The sequence below is a fragment of the Meriones unguiculatus genome, chromosome 2, assembly GCF_030254825.1.
Source record: "Meriones unguiculatus strain TT.TT164.6M chromosome 2, Bangor_MerUng_6.1, whole genome shotgun sequence".
In the NCBI taxonomy this organism is placed as follows: Eukaryota; Metazoa; Chordata; class Mammalia; order Rodentia; family Muridae; genus Meriones; species Meriones unguiculatus.
In genome coordinates, this window is record NC_083350.1 from 169,479,008 (window position 1) to 169,495,352 (window position 16,345).

The 16,345-nt window shown below is 40.6% G+C and overlaps 1 protein-coding gene across 1 annotated transcript in view; it reads right to left on the reverse strand.

Moving 5' to 3' along the window:
- Positions 1 to 658: 658 nt before the first annotated feature.
- Positions 659 to 16,345, reverse strand: part of Plch1 (phospholipase C eta 1) — a 201,507-nt gene continuing 185,820 nt past the window's right edge. The window contains exons 16-24 of the mRNA XM_060378383.1: positions 15,188 to 15,367; positions 14,984 to 15,091; positions 14,176 to 14,300; positions 12,992 to 13,076; positions 10,389 to 10,535; positions 9,974 to 10,053; positions 8,298 to 8,357; positions 7,524 to 7,878; positions 659 to 5,204 (exon numbers count right to left, since the gene is read on the reverse strand). Of these exons, the coding sequence (XP_060234366.1) occupies positions 3,121 to 5,204; positions 7,524 to 7,878; positions 8,298 to 8,357; positions 9,974 to 10,053; positions 10,389 to 10,535; positions 12,992 to 13,076; positions 14,176 to 14,300; positions 14,984 to 15,091; positions 15,188 to 15,367 (3,224 nt within the window). The 3' untranslated portion in view covers positions 659 to 3,120. The remainder of the gene's footprint in view (positions 5,205 to 7,523; positions 7,879 to 8,297; positions 8,358 to 9,973; positions 10,054 to 10,388; positions 10,536 to 12,991; positions 13,077 to 14,175; positions 14,301 to 14,983; positions 15,092 to 15,187; positions 15,368 to 16,345) is intronic.

A 16,345-nucleotide genomic window follows, 5' to 3' on the forward strand; every position in this document is an offset into this window, starting at 1 on the left:
CTGGGGCAAGGCCCTGTGCATCTTCTGAGACAACAGACAGGTATCAGGTGTGCTATTTCCTTTCACATGTCTGTTAAGCTTTTCATTCACCAATTCATCAAAGCTTTACTGAATTCACATACATGCTGGGTCCTAAGCTAGGAAAAGGGCACAAGCGTGGTTACTGGAAGAAACAGGTGTGAGTATATCAACACCACAATGCAGTGGAATCTAAGGTTCTGTAGAGCATTGGAAGCTTGATAATTTTAGAACTGGTCAATATTCTACACAAAGTTATAGAACCATAGTTTGTGATGGGAGCAGATGAAGGGTTTTAAGTGAGAAAAGTTGCTTGAGCAACTTTCCTTCTGTTCTCTGAAGATGTTGTCACTTTTACAAACAGCTTTTCAGTCCACTCAAACTTGGAACATCAGTGCAGCCTCTAAGGAAAAAGCTGTGAGGAATCTCCACAGGGTTTGGCCTAAATCAGACTTGCAGAGACTAGCAGTTCCCTACACATTGAGCATTGGAAAGCCTGTTAATATCATGATTGAGAGTTCACTTGTGTGATTTCCTTGGGACTGAGCTAGTCCCATAGCCAGCCTCTGAACAGGTGAAATCTTAATGAGCCGCATCTGAACATCAAATGCCTTTATTAAAATAAAGCTTTATTGCCTCCTCATGGTTATTACACAACTCTCAAATGACTGTCATGAAACTGGTTTTTCTTCTTTTCCTGTGTTCTGTCTGTTTGTAAGACTACAGCATGGCCAAAAACATGGGCACCAAAAAAGACTCCTGTATTACCTAGCTCCTGGCCCAAAACATTCACATTATGACTTAGACACATGATTTTTCTTTCCTATTTTAACTTTTAAAGGTTCCTTAAATCATAAAAAGCAACTAAAGTCTATTGATATTAATTTAATTTCAAAATTAAATTATTTAATTTAATTTCAAAATCTCTGTTACATCAACTGCTTCTAAGATAAAAATAATAACAACTCAAGGTCTCAAGATAGAACATTAGAGGTTCAAAGGCACCAAGACAGAAAGACTTCAAGCTCATTAAGGGCATACAAATGGGGTTTGGTCCCTTTCATCTCAATACTCCTGTGTCCAACAAATTTCCAGTGTTTATGAAAAAAAGATGACTCCCAGCATTGGATAAAAGCTAAGAGTTGCAGGGACTGATTTCTCCCCTCTCCGTGCCACAAACCTAAGGATGTATGCACACGAGTTTATGTGTGTGTGTATGTGTATGCAAGCACACGCACACACACACACACACACACACACACACACTTGCCAAACAGAGCATCTCATTTCCCCCCATGTTTGTCCCTAACCACCTACTACAACCACCACCACTGGACTGATTACCAAGAATTATTTTTAAACATGCAAATCCATACTAAGTGCACAAAACTATCTGTTTAAGTTATCTTACAAATATGCTTTCCCGTGTAACAATGGGGCTGGAGAGACGGTTCAGTGGTTAAGAGTGCTTGTTGCTCTTGCCGAGAACAGAGGTTATGCTCCCAGCACCTGCATATGGCAGCTCACAACTGTCCGTAATTCCAGTTCCAAAGGATCCACAACCCTTTCTGACCTCCTCCGGCACCAGCCACACACATGCTGCACCCATACATGTTGTACACACATGCTATACATACATGCAAGCAAAACACTCACATACATAAAAAATACCTAAAACTTAAAAACTAAAAACAAGTATGTTCTTCAATATAATGAAAATGTCCAGAGACATAAACTGCTGCATAACCATCCCTGACAATGAAATTTCCCAATTCTGCTACAAGCAAATAGAAAGAAAAACATATCCAGGTGCTCCTGGTCCCTCACTCATCAATTAACAGACAAACTCCAGCTGTGGTTTTGTTTGGTTTTGTTTTATAAATAAAATCACCAAGTGTTCAAAAATCTGATTTAATTATATTTTATGAAGTCCAGGAAGAACATCATTGTAATTCATGGTACAAAAAGCAAATGACACCTGAACATGCAATAAAAAATGGATTCACAATGAAAATAATATATGTCAGTACTAAAATATAGTTACTTGGTTCCCTAAAGGGAAAATGTTTTTTTTTTTTTTTAATTATCTATTCACTTGGATTATGAGAAAATACTCTTTCTTGAAAGTTTTGGGGAAATTTTCTGTTTGTACTGCTCTGAGTTTTAAGTCTAATGTAAGTCTCTCACTATTTTTGTTGTTGTTGCTGTTGTTGTTTGAGATAGGGTCTTACTGTATAGATCAGGCTGGCCTCAGATTCAGAGATCCACCTATCCCTGCTAGAATTAAAGGCGTGAGCCACCATGCCCATCTGAAATTCTCACATTTTGAAAGCCATTACTTTCCATCTGTAATATCAGCTAATCCAGAAGTATGACAGATAGTTTGCCAACTGGACTCTTGTTACATACAAAGCCATTGCAAAAATATGCAACAAAATTTATGCAAAACAAACTATTTTGTCCTTATATACAGAAGTTCACTTTTTTCATCACAGCCTATTCTAAAAGGGGCTTGGGGGGGGGGGGGTTGGAGAGACACTCTCCATCTTTTTGGAATTTCCACTTTGGGTGGGGGATGAAAATCATATAGGGCAAGGTCATCATTTAAAACACTTATCTTAAATGGATTCTATAATTGAATCTGGGTCTCCCAACTCAAAAGGAGAATGTAGCTTCAAATAAAGAATTCATCCCTTTATTGTTTGTAAAATCTAATCATAATCAGCTCAACACTTGGTGGCTAACAATGACAGCCTCGGTGGCTGTGATCCGAGGACACAGGAAAGAGCATTTTGTGCAACATATGCACGCTGTGACCCAAACTGCTGAGAAGTTTTACATGAAAGGCATGCACACATTTCATACTGACACAGTTTACAACACTTTGGGGAGAAGAGATCCTGGGTTTTGGGGAAATGTCACAGAATCTATGTACAAATGCATAAACTGAGAGAACAAACGAAGTAAAAGGGGGACCAAAATACAAGCCTCAAAAGACATTGGAAAATCATTTCAAAGCCCAGTATCATATATACTGACAATGAGGAACTCTAACATCCTATAGAATATCATGTAAACAATGAAAATGCAGCTTTATATAATTCACAGCCTCAAAAGAAAATAAATTTCTGGTTTATCTTCACTGCTTGGCTCAGTCTGCAGAACTGAATTGTCTGAACAAAACTGGTCCACATAGCCATAGCGAAGGGCTGTACATGCTCCCTCTGGGATGCCTCGGCCCTCCAGGCCACCAGCTTTCATATTCCTCAGGTAGCTCGCGATGTACGAGCCCGTGGAGTGACGGTTCACGGCCAGAGCAGGAGCCGGCGGTTTACTTCTCAGGACCACCCCTCCTCTAGTGCTGTGGGTCATAGCTTTTTGCTTGCCAGCTTCCTGCTTCTCCTTGGCACGACTGGCAATGTTGCGGACTCTGCTCTGACTCCTGGATGACAGCTTTCTGACTAATGCCCTGGGACACTGATTGACATCCTGCTTTGAATACAGCACTTGACAGCTGTCTTCCTGGTCAAAGGACACCAGCTTCCGGAGCTGTTCAGTTAGGGCATCTAAAGGTTCTAATGACTTTGTCTTCATAGTCACACTCTTGTCTCTGATGCCGTTTGTCACAAAACTCCTACTAATACATTGGTATTTGCTTTCAAAGTTGCAAGCAATGTCTTCTGATGTTAAGTCCCCCAGACTTTTGGATTTGCATGGACTTGGTAGTTTCAAAGCAGCCAAAGGAGCATGTATTGATGGTGTGGGTGTTGGGGCATGCATATCCAAAGGCCTAGGCTGTTGGGGCCCACAGATTTGGTTTGTTTTTGCATCTGAACTTGAGAAATGATTATACACAAAGCCAGCACCCTGATAGGTTAGACAAGAAATACTTTGATTTTTGACACCTTGAATATTGTTGACTATTTCAGGGACAGCAGGGAAGAGAGTCTCTTTACAGTAGCCATTCCTCAAGCCTCTTTGGGTATGTTCTGCCATCTCCTGGCTGTGCTGAAGTTTCAGTGGAGAAACCAGTGGATTTGGACCTTCTCCCCTGTAGTCACAGCTTGTCAGAGACAGGTTTTCAGATTCTCCATCGATTTCCACAAGGCTGCTCTCTACAGAATTTATACAGAGAGCAGGGTCTGCTATTATGTCTTCTAGGGCCAACTCAGTGGGAAAAGCAGGGCTGCTCATCACTCGTCCCTGGTCCTCTTCATGAGTGGGGCTTTTGGGAAACTGCCCATGAGAAGCATCAAGGGACCCAGGCAGGTTACCCTCCATGACCCTTGTCTTGGCTTTATCAGAAGCATCGTTTCCTGGCTTTGATTTAAAGATGGGAGAGCCAATCATTCCACAGGCATCTGTGTTATTTGCCAGTTTGGTGGTCTCAGCACTAGAGAGCTTAACTAGCTCAGGAGATGAGCATAAAAAGGAGGCATTGGGTTTCCCCTGGGAAAAATCATGTTCAAAGGATGTTTGTAGGCCCAATGTGATAGGCAAAGGAGCACCTCCTGATGTCATACTGGGACTAAGGAGATGAAAAAGCCCAGCAGTGTTAGCCCCGTGGTTGCTCTCTTCAAACTGGCCAATCAGTGCTGAGATGGAACTGCCCAACTCATTCTCATTTGTTAAGGTGACATCATCAATGAGATTGGAAATTTCAGTGTCCTGCAGAATGGCAGTTGAATGTAAATCAGGAATGTCAGAACAGAGCGCAGAGACATCAGACAAAGAGAAGGACGTAGCAGCTCTGCCCTTGGCCCTGCTGCCTTCCCAGTTCTCTGCCTCCTGAGCGCTTTGAGAAGAAACTTTTCCAAACAGCATGCTTTTCCCTCCTGCTAAGCTCTCAGAATGCTCCTTTTCATTGGTTTTTATTCCGCGCAGATCTTGTGGCCCCTTTGTTGCAGGGTCAAGGGCCAAATGGTGCCTTGGAGAGAGGAATTTTGGAGGACAGTGGTTTTCCTGGCAATCTTTTGTCACATTTGGTTTGGTTCTCCCACCCTTTTCACCTGGTCCCCCACACTGTTCTGGGTTTGATACACTGGCAGTTGGAATAGTGTCATCCCTTTGGTTGGCATCTCTGTGGAGGAGGGCACTGGAGGAGGATGATAGCTTTTTGTTGAAATTTGAAAAATGTGGGTCTTTTATAGTTGCTTCCCCCTTTCTTCCGTCATCCTTGACGCCTGCTAAATAAAAGAAATAATATTTTAGGTAAAGTGTATCACTTCATGTAGGCCCTGGAACACTCATGTTTGTCTTGACACAGACAAATGGAGAATGTAAATCTGTTTTACACTGTGACAGAATATAATTATGGATAAGCAGAAGTCTGCAACACAGTATCTGTGTGATGGATAAATGGTAAGATATGTTTACAGGAACTTCACTGGGCTTCCTTTTGAATGTCTATTACATCAGCTGGGGATGTAATATTCATTGTCCAGAAAATGTCAATGAGTTACCATGCTTTCACGGTGAGGGTTACCTGACGCTGCTTCCTATTCAGGTCTGTACTACACAGAAGCATGGCAATAAAAAACAGAACAAGACAGCTCTGTTAAACAATGCGCTATGGCACCTGTAAGCAAGACACTGTCAGCTTCCGAAGTCATACATGCATCAGCAACAGGCAAACCACAAATGATAACATTCTTGAAGACATTTTGGCAAAACGTTTAATCTAACCAATTCATTTCTAACACAGTCGGAAGATACAGCATGTGCACAGCCCTGTTAATATCTATGGCTCACAGGGAAAAGATAGCCACAAATCCCAAATCACTGCTAACGTTCAATATTCCGTTAGTAATATGTTTTGGTTTCAATAAAAATATATATATTGCATTCTTCCCTCTCTCCCCTCCAAAGTGGTAGTAAGATGTTAAATAAGAAAAACTATTAAAATATGCCATTCATAGAAATCTGGGATAGTGCATCCTTTTGATATGTGCTGACACAATGCTCAATGTTCAATTATTTTTGATCTGGCATTTAATTGTCTATTAACTCACTCAAAGACATAATATGTAAAGAATTTTTTCCCTAAATACTTTCTCTTCACTATTCATCATATTAAGTTTCCCAACTTGTAAACAATGAAATATTCCATGACATCATTTTCAGAAGCAGTTGTTTTTGTAGAGATACACTATTTAGAACTTGTATTCTGCTGTTTCTCTACTGCATCTTCTTTTTTTTTTTCTGCAGTGTATCTGGGATCACTGCAACAATTAGGTACCCTTCCACATGTGCTGTAAGTTTAACGCATGTGATTAATTCTCACATCATTTCAAATGCAGGGAGGAAGCACTGTCTCTCCCTCGCTTCCCAGCTCATCTTCTTGGCTTAGCATCTTCTGCAGTTAAAGACTAATTAGTACAAATTTCTACTGAACATAGTTTAACTTTGATGAAAAGGGTTTTTATGATAAATTTAGAGCCACGTCTGTCCTCTTTTCTCTGACACTACTCTTAGTAAAATTTCTAACATTTTTTCCAGTGCTAGGTAGACTCCAGGGCCTTGCAAATTAGGAAATTTTCAAGCTTTGCTTCTCTCCATTCTTCTAATAAAGTATTCAAGAACTGGCTTTTCTTTTCTCTGTATAATTTCTTATAAGAACCAATACAAGCAAAACAGCATTTGTGGGAAAACAAATCACGGAAATTATATTGTTTAGATAAAGACCAATTTTGCTAAGATGTAAAAACTAGTTATTACATTCTATTTGTCTGAGATAATTCTAGAGACAGTCAATGGACACAGTTTTGGAATAGGAAAAGAAGTCAATGGTACAAATTTAAGAGTTCTTCGTCACCATGTATAATGGTCATTGCTCATCATCAAGTTGCTCAAATGAGTCCACCATACTCCAAATTAAGGGAAAAGGTGGCTCCCAATTCCTGTACTTGTGGAGCCTACAAAGGAGGAATAGCCATGGACACATCTCCTTCTCAGCTCCTATCTAGACCAGAGAAGTGGGGTTGCAGGAGGAAAATGCTGCCTCGACCAGACCTTAAGGATGGTGTGGTTTGTTTTGTTTTTCACAGCATCCTTTCACCATAAACATTTCCAACCATAGAAGTTTTAATAGTGAAGAGTAATGCAGCTACATTCAATACAAGGAAAGCCAGGATGAGTCCACTGGACCATGGGGCAATTTCAGAATAATACCTCTTTAAACCCCTTGTCCCTGCTCCAAATATGCTACCACTCAGAAAACCAACCCTTATTATATTTTGTAGCTCTCTTCCTCAGACTGGCATGTTCTAATCCATTACACCTGATGTTCCTCTCCCTCTCCACAGATGGAAAAGTTATTTAAAGGCCATAGTAGAGGAGGAAACAGCTCATTTTTGCTTTCTTACCCAAAGATTGAAATCTTCTTGCATAGAATTAACATTAAAGATTGTTTATTTTTCAGAATATTTTAATTAGAGAATGGTAGCCCTGTCATAATGTAAACAAGGGACAAAAAAAGCAGCCTAGAAAAACTGAAAGCATCTTACCCAGAGAATTTTCTTTTCCATCCACGTCTTTTGCTGCTTCAGATACAGGCAGTGACAAAGCCCCCAGAAGACTCTTGTCAACAGGCATAGAGACAGGGCGTACTTGAAGACTCCGTGTGGTCCTCCTCAGGATACCATCTTGATCTCTTGTGGCTTCAGAGACAGAATCTTTTATCTCAACCATTTCTTGGAAGCCCACTTTGCTCTTTTTCCTGCCTTTGGCCGGAGCACTGGCTGTACGTCGCAGAATTCTATCTCCAATGGATCGCTTCCGAATGTAATGGGAGTTGTTTTCTGAAGAACTGTGCCTGGGATTCTTATTGAACAGTCCCTTCAAACCTTGGAGCTGTCTGTTCTGAGGACACAAAAGGACCAACCACAAATTAAGCACATGCCATCACAAGAACAACTTGTATTTGAAATGACAGCTCCATGAAGAATGAATATGGAGTGAAATTTTATAACCATGGATTGAAATAAGAAAGCAGCTCACAGTGGGTTCATACAGTACCATGCACATCTCACCAACTTACATCTGTGAGAAAGGCAGTCTCAATTTCTGAGCCAACCTTTTCAGAACTTTCCTACCCAGAGATGATAAAACGGTAGAAAAGTTTCCACAGGTAACAAACTGACAAAACTTCAGCAGCCTTGAAGCAACAAATGTGAATTTCAAGATGGTGAGCAGAGATGGGGAGACATGAGGAGGCATGCGACCATAGTCGTTTTAAAAGAATATGCCAGTGAGAATGCGGGGCCATGCCGACAAACTACCTTTGTAGCTCCTAGAAAGTGCAATATGGTATAACTGGGGTTGAGGATTAAAGGGCTCCACTGCAAGGGAAAGAACAAAAACACAACAAAACACAATTTGGGCTCATTCAAGTAGGTGGTGCCAGTAAACACAAGAGAACAATGTGCTTCTCTGTAGAAGCCTTTCCTCCCACTTCTAAAAATTTTCCTCCTTCTGTCCACTCCCTGTTCAGCTCAACACCATCACGCTATGGTATGAGCGTCCCAACCCAAACATATATTGGAAATAATAAATGACTCAAAGTTGGTCATTTAGTTAGAAATAAAACAAAAATCACCTAGAATACTTTATTTGTATTTTATTTCTGGGCTGAGTTCTAAACAAACGCTGCATCTTATTGTTTCTCTCCATCCTGAGGAGAGTTAGAAACATTATACAGTTAAACTGGGCTTCCGAGAACTCAGGCATCTTCAAGTCATTCATATATGTTTTTATTTATATGTGTTTATAACATATATAAACATTTATATATGTTTCTCTGTAATCATTTATATAAATGGAAACATATATAACAGAAAAAGCCCAACAAGCTGTATACATATAAACTCAAGATTGAAAGTTTTTACCTTCAGCATTTTCAGAAATAAAAATCATTTGTTCCCTTTGGAGGAAGGCTATATGAGGGTAAACCTACCCTTCCCATGTCAATCCCCCAGTGAGACTGTGGTCACAGTGATACTAATATTAGCCAATAGTATGATCCTTTAGTCCATGCCAGGCAACTTTCAAAGAATAATAGACTTATTTATGAGGCAGGTATTATTTTTACCTCACATTTATACATGGAAAGTGGATTCAGAAAGAATGCCAACACTCTGGGGACGCTCCGGGCAGCACAGAGTATAGCAGCAAGCAGCATGGGGGCAGTTCTGAGCACTGCTCCATTCTACATTCCCTCCAAGCCACATCTAGTGCTGAAAATACATAGCAGGGCCCAAGTCGCCAGCACTTGGCAGGACCAGAGGCCCACCTGCTGCTGTGTAAAGCACCATCTCATTCTGCAGTGAAGGGAGAGAGAACTAGGCAGAACTAAATATCTTTTGTGATATTTTGCCTCCCTTTCTCCCTATCTCGCTCTCCCTAATTCCCTTTCCCTCCCTCTTCTCCTTTTCATTCAACCTCCCCCTCTATCTCCACCATGATTTCCTCTCTCAATTTCTTCTGTAAGTAGTTTTAAATCCATTCGCTTTTTTTTCTTTCTCTTTTTGATTTTCAATTTATAGTTGTTCCATATGAATGCATCCCACCTAGATCTGGCTGGAATCATAGCCAGATTAGCATAGGCCATTCATCAAAACTCTGAGATGTCACCACATTTCCTTCTGTAGAAAATGGGGTCTTTTTTTTTTTTTAGAATTACAATAAAATACAAATTTTAACAGTCTTCATTATTTTCATCAAAATGATTGCCTGAAAGTGTGATAGTCTTCTCAACTCTATTAAACATCGAGGCGAACCTCTGGGAGGATGGAATGAGCACAGCCAAGTAGAGGGAGGAGCACGGGTGAAGCACTGCCCGAGCTTGCTGAGCTCAGACACCCACAAAAGAAAACCTGGTCAAATGTACATTTCTTTTATGAAATTGCTAACTTTCTTGAGATCCACATTATTGTTGAATGTCTATGATCTTTCTCACCTTTCCAAAGATCTCATTGATTGTTATGTGAACAAAAATGGATGCTTCTGTGAGTCCTTCCAAATAGACATGCCGGTAGCCTGCAAAAGAAAAACAAAAAAATTGCTTCATTCCGCTGAATTTGCATTTGATTTTCCAGAGAGTACAAGAGAATTAAGGCTCTGTCTTAACTATCATTCTTCACATTTTATACAGCATATGACACCACATCTATCATATAAACACTCAGTTTAATTTCTATAATAAATTTGATAAATATCCTCCTGGCCCTATGTAATGTATTCAATCTTTCAAAGATTAACCAAGCACATTCTAGACCCCAGAAATTTCTCCCCCACCAGTAGAAAACCAAAACCAAAACCAAAAAATAAAAAGGAATAGCCAATCTACATATAAAAGTCCACCTTATACCTACCAGGTACGAGGCTGCTGAAGGTCACAGTCCTCTGTCCCACGAAGTCTCTTCCAATAGGATCATGATCCCACACAAGGAACCGAACTAAAGCTATTTCTGGCATGTGGACTGTAAATGTTAGGGTTTCTTCCCACACAGGGTTAAACCCTTAGAAAAACAGGAAAAAAAGAAAAAGGAAAATCAGAAGAAAAGCAAAGAACTTGGCTGGAAATGATTTAGCAGCAATGTCTGTAGAGCAGACAGCGAAATTTGCTTGTAATGGTTATTAAACTCATGAAGATGCCCGAACCTCTCTCTAGGATGCCCTGCTGCAGGAAAGCCTCTGCGTTTACCCCACTACTCAAAAATAATCGGTAGGAGAATGGCCTGTAGATTTTCACATCAATTAAATTGATCTCTGATGCCCCATTGTATCAAGTCAGTAAAATACTTCAATAAGCTTAAAAATTATAGTAGTATTCTAAGAGTATTTTAGCAGAAACATTACAGAAAGTTACCCCTGATAGAATCATATTTTTCATATAGCAAAGCTTCTCCTGCTGGAGTAACTAACCATCAAGATCTATTCATGAAGTGCTTTGTAACTTTCTATTCTGTTGTGTACATATAGTCCTATTTAATTCTTATAGAAACCCTTCAAGAGTAGCAGGGCAGGGGCTTGCAGGTTTCCTTTGTCTTATTTTTTTTTTGAGAATTACAGTAAGAAAAACATACATACATTAATCAAGTTTCAAACTATAACTTTCCAAAGTTGCAAAAGTAACACATGCCCATACTTTTGAAAGTCCAAAATCTTTGTAACTCATTATATGGCCTAGAGAACTGCTGTTCACAGAAATGTGTCTATGGTCATACAGTGAGTAAGAGGCCCATAGACTGTAAACTGTGCATTCTTGGTGGCTTCTCATGAAGCAAGAATTGGCTCTCTTTCCACACTGAAAATGAACAACTACTTGCACGTGTTTCGTCCTCTAAGAATTTTTAAGTGGCAGTCTTCACAGCCACTGTGACTATGTCATGGTGCACAGCCGAGCGTGAAGGTGGTCATGTTACTGTGGTCTTATGCCCAGAATTTGTTGATGATTCCTTACCAGACACTGGTGAGTTTCCTGTGGAACTGTGACAAAGCAAGCCTGTCTGCCTCCAAATTCCTAAGTTGCCATATGTTTTCTCTCACACACAGTCCTACCATGATGCTGCCTACCATGGTGGGAATCAGGTCTGACAGCCCTCCCAAAAGCCAATACCATGTTGCTTAGACCTCCAGCCTCCAAAACCATGGGGTATTTTTATTTCCTTCATAAGGACTCAGCTCAAGTACTACTAGAATAATGGAAAATGTGATGAAGCTAAATACTAAACGACAAAAGATATGTATTTCTCGAAAAAATTTTCTCTGGCAAAATAATTACAGAAAACTACAAACAAAAGTCTACCACTCCTTACGTTTCTGCTCCTTTCTGAAAAAAAAAAAAAAAGTTCTATCAAACATATGCATTCAGGAGGAGTCAACTGCTTTGCACTATAAACAGCCTCTAGCTCATTAAAAAATGACAGGCTGAAAACCAGAGCCTTCTGGTGAACAAAGGAGATTATCTTTTTTGTTAAGGTTGTAATGACCTCTCAGCTACTGCTGCAACTAAGAAAAGAAGGAATAATTTCTTGAGCCCCGAGACAATCCCACCTAGGAAGGGCTTCTTTAAGAATTTTTTTTTTTCTTTTAGGGTTTCTGTTATTTAGTCTTTTTTTTTCCCATAATTTTATTTTTCTCATTAGTTACATTTTGTTAATTCTGTATCCCAGCTGTATCCCTCATTCCCTCCCCAGTCCCTCCCTCCCTCCCTCATCTCGTCCCTGCCCCTTTCCAAGTCCACTAATAGGGGAGGACCTCCTCCCCTTTCATATGACTCCCTTTTGTCAGGTATTTTCAGGACTGGCTGCAAAGTCCTCCCCTGTGGCCTAACAGTACTGCTTCTTCATAAGCTCACCCTACTCTTGAAAAACTAACATTCCTTCAAGCGTTCCCTATGAAACACTGATGTCTCAAACATTTTGATGAACCATGATTCCAAATTATTTTAGAATGTTAGCTTTTCTAACTTAAGAAAATATGTCTGAAATACTTGCCAAATATAGAACAAACAAATACAATTTTACAAGATTGCCCAGAAAACTATGCTAGACTTGGGTAAAGGTAATGCCTTCTTGCCATTACTGAAATGCTCGCTACTCACCATATTTAAGAAATGAGTGTGCCAGAACATTCAGGCTCAATCTTTATATGTTTTCATGCTCAAAAACAAACAAACAACAAGGACAAAAGCAAAGAAAACTGACTAAACCTGTCATTGCTTGATGAGCTTGAGGCTTTTTATAGTGCAAAATGGTTGATTACTAAACACATATGTTTGGTAAAACTTACTCTCCTTTCTCAGAAAGGCACTGGAAACTTACAGAGTGGTTGACGTTTGATCAGCGTGTTGAGCATTCATTTGGATGGCAGCTCTAGACCTTAGCCATCTTACTCTTCTACACAGCACACTTGTCAGTGCACCGTGGCGTCAGAGCACATCCTCGGGAGGGCATACTGACCGCCATCTTACCATTGTCATCCACTACACGAGTTTGATCCTTGCAGCAGTCTACTGGAAGCCCAATAATTTCAACTTCAACAAAAGGGTCAATGATCTGTATAAGAAAGAGGAAGTAGGATTGCCATTGCCACATGAACACAGGTGTTAATTATTCTGAGAAAAAAACTAGCCAAGTGTTCACATTTCAGTAACATTTAAATTTTACTACCTGCTAACTAAAAGAAATGATAGAACCAGGTTTCGCAGATTTAGATATATGAGTGAAGAATGGAATTAAGTCAGCATAAACTTTCTGATTATACCAATTAACTATTCTGCTGTCAAACGCAGAGCAGGGGGTAAAAGCAAGGCAGGAAAGCAGAGTGATGAGTCCATGGGAGACAGCGATAGCAGACTTGGAGGTGTGCCCTGTCTGTTGCTTTCCTCTCTGAGGAGGAGGGCACTGTGCTGCCAGTAAGTACAGAGAGATTACAAAGAGCTATTACGAAGAACTGAGTGAGGCTAGGAAGCGGGAGTGTGCGTATTACAGTACTGCCCGCACAGCAATGCACACAGGTCACATGAAGTGTGACACAAAGTAAATTCACAGTAGTATGAACATGCAGAGCTCTGTGGCCCCAACCGCAAGTCCCAGACATGAAAGCTGAGGAGGTTAGAGTGCAGAGAACCTGGAGTCATCAGCCAGCCCCGAGAGGAGGACATGGAAATAGGACTGACCAGCGAGGAGAAAACAAAAGGCCACTGTATCCTGCAACAGAGGCCCAGCAGCCGGTGACAGCAGTCTGCATGTGGACACAAAGCGTGAGGCCAAGGAGCAAGCAGCAATGAGGAAGGCTGCTGGGCATGTGGAATCTGAAACTAAGTATGTGCTTTTGGCCATGTTTCTGTCAATAATGAACTTAGCCTTTGTTCTTTACATCCTGCCTTCAGCACTGTCAGCATCAATCTCGAACTGTGAACTAATGGCATGCCTCCAGAACAGGTGATCCATACAGCCCTGCAGGAACTCTGTGTAACTGACAGAAAACTAGCTCACGTCTGAGAAGCGGAGGTCAATGCTCACTTCGAAACATGCACACTTACTCATACACAAATATCCATACCTTCCAACACACAGAAACACACATACCTCTGACGACACAAAGAGCTGCTTAACTTGTATTTAACTAGTGAGGCAGTCAGGTGTAGCCTACCTCGCCTCGGTCTCCGAACATTGAGTCAGGGGGTTTGGGAAGTTGCTGTCCACTGATCACTTTCAGTATGAGCTGTTTTTTGGGGTTGGCAGGAAGCGGATCACCAGAGAAAGGGTTGAAAGTACCTAAGCCAAGTAAAACAAAGGTCAGTAGTATAAAAACACGTACATACAGGCACACACATAAGCACGGGCACACACACACACAGTTTAAGTTTGTCATCAACAGTGTCAGATCATAGTGTCTGCTCGAACAAGAAATTATCACGTAATTATCAAGGTAACTTTCAGAAGCAGCAGCACAGGTACGTCCACAGCTGTATTTTTCACTACACTCTGTTCCCAGAAGCCAGGGGAAGGGCTATGTTAAAGCAAATGTTTACAGGGCAACCATGACATGGATAAACAATTTTTTAAAATGCCTGTAACAATTACAAGGACAGGTATGAGAGATCCCAACAATTTTCCAAGCTATCTCAAGTCTAGAAAAAAAAATACAAGGATCAGAAAGAAAATCTGAAATGAGGTAAAGAACAGAGACTTTATTGTCTAACTTCCACTAATCCAGTCCAGTGGGTAAGAGGCTTGCCTTGAAGCCTGATGGCCTGAGCCCATCCCTGGCACCCATAATGGTGGAAGGAGAGAACAGACTCTGCAAATCTATCCTCTGACTTCCCCTCATATATATAAACTTCTACTTACATACATATAAACACACATGCCCACATTAACAACAATAGTAAACTTCAAAATGTAAAGAGCAGGTTATCACCTGCACTCACAGACACAGCGAGGAAATTGGTGCTTACCTTTGCACATCTGCTGGGGCTTGAGAATGTAGCCACAGTTGCCATTAGCCTTGAATTTTGCTCGATTTAACTGCATCATGCGCCCTTCAGACTGGTAGTTGAGAGCCACTGGGGAAATTGAAAGTTCGAGAGGAGTAGAAACAACTCACAATTAGCAAGGCAGGGGGAGAATGCAGAGGACCGCTCCTCTCCAGCCATACATACCTAGCTGGCAGCCTGCATTCCAATAGGGCAGAGGGTTGAAGTTACTGGAGTCAATGCGGTAGGCGGATGGGTAAATCCTTGTGAGCTGTTTTTGGTTGTAGATCATGAATTGCTCTGACTTCTGCTGAACCACTTGGTGTGCTCTTGTTTCGCTGAAGGACAACACATTCCCTGTGGTGCCTAGCAGCCAAAGAAATAGGCAAAGTGGTAAATGCATCAAAGCCAACACTCACAAAAGACTGGGTAATGCCAGAGCCCACTCGTGACCAACACAGAAGTGGGTCCAACCTCTTGAAGAAAAGACTTTAGACATAGTAAATCTGCTAAAGATCTTTCACAAATTAAACCACCCCAGAGTCAGAAAGGGTTCAGAGTGACTCACCCACTATGTGACAAGTGATATAGACAGCAACAGAAAGACAGTGACAGGAAAAATAAAACTCAGAGACACCCTGGCTGGTGGCAACTCATGTGTGCTGCCTGAACCCTCCTTAGGACAGGAGCCAGAGCAACTGACTGAGCTCAGCTGCTCGATGGAACAAGAGGTTAAAATAGTTATTAATATATATATATATTATATATATATTACTGACAGAATACATGAACAGAACTTATGCATCTCAACAAAACTAAAATTGAATGTATGCATAGATTCTGATAAGAGAATGCTTTGAACAAAATCAGAGGAAATATACTTATTGACAAACGCAGTTTATATGGAGCGTCACTGTAATCAACATCTGGGGTTGTTTTTTATGATTCTCCATATAAACAGGCCCACAATGACATCACTAATGTGGGCCTGTTTATATGGAGAATCATATAAACCTTGCCTAATAAGAGTATTAGGAATTTTAATGGGATTTATTGTTTTGTATAAAGATAAGCAATCTACTCATTATATGCTGCTCATCTTTTCTGTCTTAAAAAAAAAAAGACAAGCCAGATAAAGTTTAAGAGGTAAGCAGTCCTCAAGATTGTGTTCCCAAAGCTATTAGGCTTATGATTTCCAAAAGCACTTTTTAATCAACATGTTCATTCTGTCAATCATCTATACCTTCAGCTCCATTCAGCCAATCCATGGGTTAATCTGGGAGATATGGGCAGTCATTAAAAGAAAGTGGCTCTTGCTGGTTGAATGTCTTGAGGTTTTCCACA